The sequence below is a fragment of the Cicer arietinum genome, chromosome 7 (assembly GCF_000331145.2).
Source record: "Cicer arietinum cultivar CDC Frontier isolate Library 1 chromosome 7, Cicar.CDCFrontier_v2.0, whole genome shotgun sequence".
NCBI lineage: Eukaryota > Viridiplantae > Streptophyta > Magnoliopsida > Fabales > Fabaceae > Cicer > Cicer arietinum.
Genome location: NC_021166.2, coordinates 22452356 through 22461464, shown reverse-complemented (window position 1 = coordinate 22461464; position 9109 = coordinate 22452356). Strand labels below are relative to the sequence as shown.

Sequence of the window (9109 nt, the reverse complement as noted above, 5' to 3'; positions counted from 1 at the left end):
TTAATATGATTTATTGTGTAACAATTTATTAGTTTTAGTGACAACAACATATTAATAAATACAGTACCTGAGACAACGTATCCAATTTTTTATAAAGGAGAAGCAGTAGATGGTCGCATAGTACGTAGAGGAGAGGAGGGTTCCCATAGTAGAGGAGATGAGGGTTCATAAATTTGTTTTTATTTATTTAAAGTAAATGATTTTTATTTAAAGTGAATGATTTTACAGCGCTTGTTTAATAAGCGCTCTAATAGGTTCTTTAATTATGTCAAAGCGCAAGACTTCTACAGCGTTTTCACAAAAAGCGTTTTAAAAGCCATGTAACATAAGGTGGAAGCGCTACATTTTACAGCGCTTGTGTTTAAAGCGCTCAAAAAGCGTTGTAAAAGCTATAGGAGAGCGCTTCAATTTACAGCGCTTTTACAAAAAGCGTCGTAAAAGGGTTGTAAGCATTTTGTGCAAGTGCTATGTGACCCTATATGACCCTACAACAGCACTTTTTCTACAGCGCTTGTCAAAAAAAGCGTTGTTGTATCCTCCGTTATTTTTAAAATATTCTACAAAAGCGCTTGTATTTAATAAGCGCTTTAAAAGACGCGCTATAAAATGTCATTTTTGGTGTAGTGATATTATTATAGACTCTAAAAAAATCTCATATTAAAATTCACTTTAAATCACGCGATATCTTGGATCGGCGTTGCAACAACTCCGAGTAAAATTTTGATAAAAATATTTCATTTGGACCCGCATATTCAAAATATCAAATATAATACTCAAACTCAATATCATTATGTTTAAATGAATTGGTTCAACTCAACTGCTCATAGTAGTTTATTTTACATTCTCTGTCACACGGTTTTAAAATCTTTTTTTATTTGAAATCATCCTTTGTATGTCATTTTTCTCTATTTTTTAATTCAAATAAGTGATTTTCTCACAGATCTATATTTCCTTTTGTGTTTCTATGTTATTTTGTGCCGCCTTAGTAAGACGATGTTTTGTTCACCATCTTAAGCGGTGTCTTTGATTTTTCGTCTTATTACAATGTTTATTTCTTTCATATTGAAAGAATAACTTTGATTCAGGGTTTACTTTAGCATCGTCAACGATGCAGATCCGGAGGATATGTATTATGATCACTTTAATTTTGTAATTTTATCAAATTTGTAGATATTTTTTTATTTTATGATATTAAATTGATGTTGTGAGTTTCTTCGCAAATTCATCTTTCTATTTTTTTAGTGAATTTGTATTGTCTTAATCAATGTATTCTCTTACTTTGGATGAATGAACATCATTATCATTATTTTGTAAAAAAGAAAAAGAAACAAATTGGTTCAAATAAGACTCAAACTTAACTAATTTATAAGGTTTAATTTAACTAATAAATGACAATATTTTTATGCTGACACATGTTCCATATTCAAACCCAATATATCCTAATTGTATGGGAGTTTATTTAACATTTAATTCATATAACGAAAAAAGACTCAAACTCAAACAAATTGTATTAAAAGGCACTTTAAATTAGTTTGGGTCACGGCGTTCCCAAGTGGATTTGCACTATGAATACATCTACATACGAATCACCAAATGATATAAAGAAGACAAACAAAGGTATGTTATTTCTTTTATAAACAAATGTTAGTAATTGATACATTACGTTAGTTTTTCATGATAGATTATGAGAGTTACTGTATAAAACTTTTTCAACTACCTTCTCATAAATAAAAATATGCTATTACTATTGAGTCAACGTGAATATACAAGTTCTACACAACTTTCCAATTCGAAAACCAGTCAAATTTTCTAAAATAATGATTAAAATTCACTCAAAATTTCAAACATGATAAAAATCAAAGACCATTCAAGAAACAAGTGGTAAGGAGATATTTCTATGATGCGATGGGAGCTTAGATTTGTATAATTAAATCAACAGGAGCTTCAGAACTCAAAGTAAAATTTGCTTTCTCGTTCATGCCTTTCAAAAAATGAGTGAAGAATACATGTGATACTTCAAAACTGGTTCAGATTGGACCGGTCCCTACCCGAAACTAAGAAGTGATCGGCGTTATTGGCAATATGACAGTGAAGAGTGAACAGTTAAGAGGTTTGTTATGCTGCGGCCTACTCTATATTTGTTAGAAGAACAATTACTGCCCAATTACCTGTTGTTCAGGTTCCAGGTAATACTATAAACACCATTGATCTATTTTCAACATATAATCTACGGTCACAAATGCTCCCCAATGGTGGAGCCTTTAACAAAATTTATGTTAAATCCAGTTCAGAGAATCATAGAAGATAAGTTCATTTCTCTATTGCGTTCATGTAAATCCTGCGAACACCTCCACCAGATCCAAGCCCAAATAGTAACCCATGGACTCGAACACAACGATTTCGTCGCGCCAAGTTTCATCACAACGTGTTCGCGGCTCAGACGAATGCAACACGCACGAAAACTGTTCGATAAAATTCCCGAACCAAACACTGCCACGTGGAACGCCATGTTCCGAGGTTACTCCCAAAACGAACATCACCGCGACGCCGTCATTTTGTTTTGTAAACTAAACCGCGTTTCGGCGGTGCCGAATTGCTTCACTTTTCCGATGATTATAAAATCATGCACGAAAACGAAAGCTTTTATTGAAGGTGAAGAAGTTCATTGTTGTGCCGCCAAACGCGGCTTTAAGTCGAATTCATTTGTTGCGACTACGTTGATTGATATGTATTCAACGAAGGGTTGTGTTGAAAATGCTTATAAAGTGTTTGGTGAAATACGTGAGAGAAACGTTGTTGTTTGGACTGCTATTATAAGCGCTTATATCTCGTGCGGAGACGTGACTTCTGGGAAACGACTTTTTGATCTAGCGCCTGAGCGTGATGTTGTAATGTGGAGCATTGTAATTTCGGGTTACATTGAATTGAAGAATATGGTTGCTGCGAGAGAGCTTTTCAATAAGATGCCAAATCGCGATACAATGTCGTGGAACGCTATGTTGAATGGCTATGCTGCTAATGGAGACGTTGATTTGTTTGAGAAGTTGTTTGATGAAATGCCTGAGAAAAATGTATATTCTTGGAACGGACTAATTGGGGGTTATGTTAAGAATGAACTTTTTTCTGATGCTTTGGAGTCTTTTAACCGAATGTTGGTTGAGGGTCATGTGGTTCCTAACGATTTCACGCTTGTGGCGGTGTTGTCTGCATGTTCAAGATTGGGAGCACTTGATATGGGTAAGTGGGTTCATGTGTATGCAGAGAGTATTGGGTATAAAGGAAACTTGTTCGTTGGTAATGCTTTAATCGATATGTACGCAAAATGTGGTGTTATTGAAAATGCAGTTGTCGTGTTCAATGGTTTGGATAGAAAGGATATAATTAGTTGGAATACGATCATTAATGGATTAGCCGTACATGGACATGCGCCCGATGCGTTGAGTTTGTTCGACAGAATGAAGAGTGAAGGAGAAGAACCAGATGGGGTTACTTTCGTTGGGATATTGTCTGCTTGTACTCATATGGGTTTGGTCAAAGATGGTTTTTTGTATTTCAAATCAATGGTTGATCATTACAAAATTGTGCCTCAAATTGAGCATTATGGGTGTATGGTTGATTTGTTAGGAAGAGCTGGTCTTTTAGATCAAGCTGTGAGTTTTATAAGAAAGATGCCCATGGAACCTGATGCGGTTATCTGGGCTGCATTACTTGGGGCATGTAGGATATACAAGAATGTGGAGATAGCAGAACTTGCCCTACAGAGGCTGATTGAACTTGAACCGAAAAACCCTGCAAATTTCGTAATGCTTTCAAACATATATAAGGATATGGGAAGATCCAAAGATGTTGCCAGATTGAAGATTGCAATGAGAGATACTGGGTTTAGGAAATTGCCAGGATGTAGTGTTATTGAGTGTAATGATAGTGTGGTGGAATTTTATTCCTTAGATGAGAGACATTCAGAGACAGAAAGTATATATAGGGTATTGAAGGGATTGACGATTTTGTTGAGAGCACATGGATATGTTCCAAATATAAGGGATGTTGCTCAAGGAGTCTGAATGATAGAGGAGGTATTACTATTATTATTCATATATTAAAATTATTGGTAACTGTGAAGTATACATCGGTTTTGCCGATGCTTAATTTCTGCCGGAAAATTTGGCTGACTGCCTTTAATGGTATCTCTCCTCTCAATCATGTTTTTTCCATTCACAATGCTCAAACCCGAGACATGGCTTGTGGGATAAAGTCTGGTTCCACTCTGATCAACAGAATCTTGGTATGGGAGAGGTATTATGAGTGAGTGAATAATTATTTTTTTATGAAAGTGGCTCACCATCCAAAAGGTTCATAAATAATCACATAGGCCATAATCAGAGTTCTTTTAGTTCTGGGACAGTTTTGATAATCTATTTTGTGGCCTTTGAAATAGTGAAAATTATGTGCTTAAACCACTCTGAAAATCTATTTTTGTTGTAAAGACCAGTTCTGGTATATGTGAAATGTTCTATTGCTAAATTATCCCTGAACAGAAAAACTGTTTGAGAATGGATACTTCCTTGTGCTCATTTTAATTTATATTAGACTTGAGAGTTTGAGTCTTTGGAAATGCATGTCGGTTCCCAATCAATTAATCCTGCTCAGAAAATATTTTGTACTCATTAAGATGTTGAGCTAACTGCTCTATGATTAAACGTTCGTGTTTCATAGCAGCGTATGGAAGAGAAATGTCATTTTTATATGTAAGTAAGCTATTTAATATTAGTTGTAGAAACTATTTAATACAAATCTATTTTTATGCATTTTATCTTCAGTCCCAAGTTTTAACTTTACAACATGCTTTTATAAGTTATTTTCAAGTTCTTGTTATAAAAATATTTTGTCAAATAAGCTCTTGAGAATAGCTTATACAAAAGTAGTTCTATCACATTCCCTCTTTGATTTAAATTTGATACAGACTAGGAGCACACATATATAATGCCATGTTTTTTTATTAAAAAAGCAAATTTATTAAACAACATAACTATCTCAAGAATTGCAACAGTAGAATAAACTCATCAAAAGAGAGTCTTCTCACACATACCTTAAGTAAAACAAACTAACAAAATGCTAATAACAAATTTATGAAACTAAACAAAAGACACATAACTCAAATAAACCATGTCAAATAGGACTCACAAAGTAGTGATCTTAGCTTTTGGGTGATAGTTTTCCACTACTTTGTGGTCTTAGCTTGTTTTTGAAATGCTAAAATGAAACAAAAGTGTCTTTAGGATCTTTACAAACATACACCACCTTACAAGTTGACTCTTTCACAGATTTTGGCAATGAGTGTAGAGAAAAGCCTTGGAGAGGAAAATGAGTTGAGTTGAGTTGAGTTGAGTTGAGGAAGAATATGTTTCTTAATGTAGAGGTTAAGTTCCAAATAGGGAACAAGGGCATGAGGGTTAGTAGTGAGCAAAGGGTGGTCGTTGTTATAAATATTTGGATATTTATTGCGTTTGAGTAAGGCAAAAGTCAATGCTTTGAACCAAATGGTACCTGCTTTTGGAGTGGTAGCTAGGATTAGATATGTATCACAGGCTTGAAAGACAAGATAAAACAGCTTGAAGATCCTTTGTGGTTTGCTAAAATCCTTGATATTGATGGAGGTGTTGTAATCCATCATTTTTTTAATGGCAATGTTCGTATTCACTCCTTGCATTCTTGGCTTATATCTTCTTGCAAGTATTCTGGCACAAGAGAGTTTTCATCACTTAATTTTATCATGGTGTAGGGGGTATAGAACTATTAGTTGAGGTGCGCATCGATCCTTAAAGTTTGTTCATATATATAGTAATAAGTACTCCCTATGTGTATTAATTATGTATTTCACTCTTACTAATAAAAATCAAATAGTGTAGTTAATGTATTTATTTTGTATAGAAATATGGTTAAATTGTCTTTTTAATATTGATTTTTTATATTCCAAAACAAATTCCACAAATTAGTAGTATTAATTAGAATTATGTTTAGAGAAAATAATAAATGCAACTAGTAAATTAAAAAAATTTATATTTAGAAAGAAAAAAAATTCCAATGAGAATCTATAATATAGAGAATACAAATAGTTAACTTAATTATTACTTAATTGGTAACTGACGGTTCTTTATTCCCCGAAATTTTCTATTCCAAACATCGAACCATTTTCTTTCCAAGGAAAACGATGAATAGTACAACACATGGAACTAACAAAATAAATGTAGTGTATAAATTATTACTTTTCATTTTCTCTCTCTCGTGTATCCCATCAAAAACAAAAAATAATGTGTTTTATTTTTACTTCTCTCGTACTAAATAGAAATCCTCTTTTTCTAATGACATGCATCTCACGCTCTCCAAACCACATCACCTTCTCTGTTTTTGCGTACATAAATATGCTAGGTTTGAGATTTCCGACCAAAATAAACCGATTAAACAGATTCAAGTATACTAGTATGTCATTCATATATGTTGACTTGCATCTGCCTCCTTTGTCTATCACTAAATTGCGCCAATCACTTCTTGCCTTGCTCTTATTTTTAGTAATAAGATTGAAGTTTTCTTTACAAAGATTTAAGTATTAGTATATTTTTGGTAAAATTTAAGTATACAATATGTACTTGTGCAGAAGAAGTATATTATACGTAATATACTTAGAAGATAGATTTATAGTAATAAGATTGATTTTTTTTTTCTGCCGAATAAATCATCGTAATTTATTTATTTTATTATTATTATTACAAATGTGGAAATATAATTGATTTTTGACTGGATGATTTTATATTGATTAATGAAAATTGTAATTTTATCATAGAAAAAGTTGTGTATTATATATTTTAAACAATATTTTTGAAAGAACACAAATGACGTGGTCAATTGTTTTGACTAGTGCAGCAACTTAGAACATTACTTATTTTTAGAATAGTTTGCATTATTCTTAGATTTTATATCTCATTAGAGTTGTTGAAAACTTCGAGAGTTAAGAAATCAGAGTCAGTCCGAAGATAATGTCACTAAAACAAACGTTTTATGTCCCTATAAAAACAAAAAAATTATCATTAAAAATCTCAAAAACAATTTTTTCTCAATAAAAACCTCAGATTTTAATATTTTTAAATTAAAACATATAATTCTTTTTTAAATTTAATATTATCATATTAAAATTTAGAAAATTTACAGTCGATTAAATTAGTAGTATGACATCCTTTGGAAGAATTATTGCAGTCGATTAAATTAGTAGATGACTTAAATGTCTACTACATCGATTTTATTTAGTAGATGACTTAAATTAGTAGATGACTTATTGCAGTCGATTTTATTTTGTGTTGAGATTAGTTATTAAATGTCGAGTTTTCAAGATTAATTATTTACGAATTTTCAGTTGTATGGTTCTATACTATGGATACACATATCTGTCTGAGTTCTGCTCAGAGTTTCACCAATTCAGACTTTTCAACCGGTCAACAGCATAAACGATCTAATTGCATAACCGAACCGGCTATGTGTCGGGCCATCCTGTTCGAATCGAGTTTAAAAACTATTGTGATGGCTAGGGTCGTAATTTTGTCCATAAGGTTCATGGTGAATAATGATTGTGAAATGTAGGATCAAACAATGGTTACAATTTATGAGCCACCAATAAAAGTGGTCCATGCTAGAATAATCCTCTACTTCGATCAGTTTACACAAAACAACACTGTAAAAGTAAATGTAAGGTATGGCTAATTCATTTTATCCAGTTAAAATTGTCTACATGTAATCAAAACAAGACATGGACACACCTACATCTACATTATGTCTGATTAAAAAAACAAAAACTAAAATATTCATATGATAGCATGATTCTAGTTTTAAGACAAGTTTCATTTAACCCCAAAGAAGATTTAGCACATGCTTGGCAACATTAAGTGAAATGATCAACGTTTTCAAATCATACATGTCATCTTTGCTAAGAATCTATGTAAATATCACCATCCATGGTAATGCAGTGATATCAAATCAACCCTTAAACCTTCAAGTAGACTATTCACTCATCTACATAGATTTCACATTGGATAACCTGTACAAGATAATGAAATCTCTTTTCATTTAAAATGGACAATAGTAAATAGAGTCAATAGTAAATAGAATAAAATGAGATTAAGGATAATAAAATACCTCATAGTTCAATATCTGGAATTCCAACTAAGAAGGAACTTGGATCATTTGATCCCAAAAGTGGAATATATTCTGATCCTCTCACATGGACACTAAAGCAAGCTACATAAACAATATGTATTGTCAAGATTATCCAATCATTAACTATTCATACCTTGAGTAAGATATTGAGGCATCAATTTTAGATAGAAAAATTAGTTTTGCAAACAGAAACTTTATTTCTTATTTTTTGACAAAATAAAAACAGAAATTATTACCATTCTCTATTTTCATGACACTTTGGAGCATGGTATCCATCTTTGTTTTCATATCATAACTGTCATCCATATGTGGCACTACAAGTGTAAGCTCTCTGTATATATCACGTGCAAAACTACATATCTTCTCGGCAAATTCAAGTTCACCATCTGATATCCTACCAATTGCCAAACGCATCAGCTCTCCGGTCAAATCTGCAAGCTGTAAAGAATATTGAGAACCTTTTCGAGAAACAACAGAAGTTGAACACTTGATTCATCTTCATTTAAAAAGTTTACCGAAGACAAATATGAAACCAAACAAATCAAGCACGTAAGAATATACTGAGGGCCTATTTGGATTGGATTATTTGAGCATATCTACAGACGTAAGCACTTGTGTGACTGTTTGGGAGAGCTTATGAAAACAGCTTAGAACATGCCCATAAGTTGTTTTCAACTTATTTCCATAAGCAATTCAGGATGACTTAAGAAAACAGCTTATAGTAACATAGTTTATATCAAAACAGTTTGACTTTATTTTATCTTGTCATAGAAATAGTTTAAACATGAACACTTATATGATAAGCTTTTATGCTATAAGCACATAAGTCTGAATTGGGTCTTATTAAGATGTGTCATTTACTAATCAACAACATAAATAAATCACTTTGATAACAATAAAATAGGGA

The 9109-nt window shown here is 32.4% G+C and overlaps 2 protein-coding genes across 4 annotated transcripts in view; one reads left to right on the top strand and one right to left on the bottom strand.

Moving 5' to 3' along the window:
• The first annotated feature begins 1492 nt into the window (after positions 1-1492).
• LOC101490113 (pentatricopeptide repeat-containing protein At1g08070, chloroplastic) lies at positions 1493-4612 on the top strand. Of its 2 annotated transcripts, none has more exons than XM_004509899.4 (2): positions 1493-1617; positions 1940-4612. In XM_004509899.4, the coding sequence occupies exon 2, from the start codon at positions 2250-2252 to the stop codon at positions 4059-4061; it is 1812 nt and encodes a 603-aa protein (XP_004509956.1). In that variant the 5' UTR covers positions 1493-1617; positions 1940-2249; the 3' UTR covers positions 4062-4612. The 2 variants fall into 2 exon arrangements, with proteins under 2 accessions (XP_004509956.1, XP_012573934.1); XM_012718480.3 differs by lacking the exon at positions 1493-1617 and having other exon boundaries at positions 1732-2186; positions 2287-4612.
• Positions 4613-7729: 3117 nt separating this feature from the next.
• Positions 7730-9109, bottom strand: part of LOC101489789 (uncharacterized) — a 3694-nt gene continuing 2314 nt past the window's right edge. The window contains exons 6-8 of one of the 2 annotated variants that reach the window (XM_004509898.4): positions 8439-8640; positions 8182-8283; positions 7730-8083 (exon numbers count right to left, since the gene is read on the bottom strand). In XM_004509898.4, coding sequence (XP_004509955.1) covers positions 8183-8283; positions 8439-8640 — 303 coding nt within the window. In that variant the 3' untranslated portion in view covers positions 7730-8083; position 8182. Of the gene's footprint in view, positions 8105-8181; positions 8284-8438; positions 8641-9109 lie in introns of both variants that reach the window. The other variant, XM_027336351.2, reaches the window with a different exon arrangement.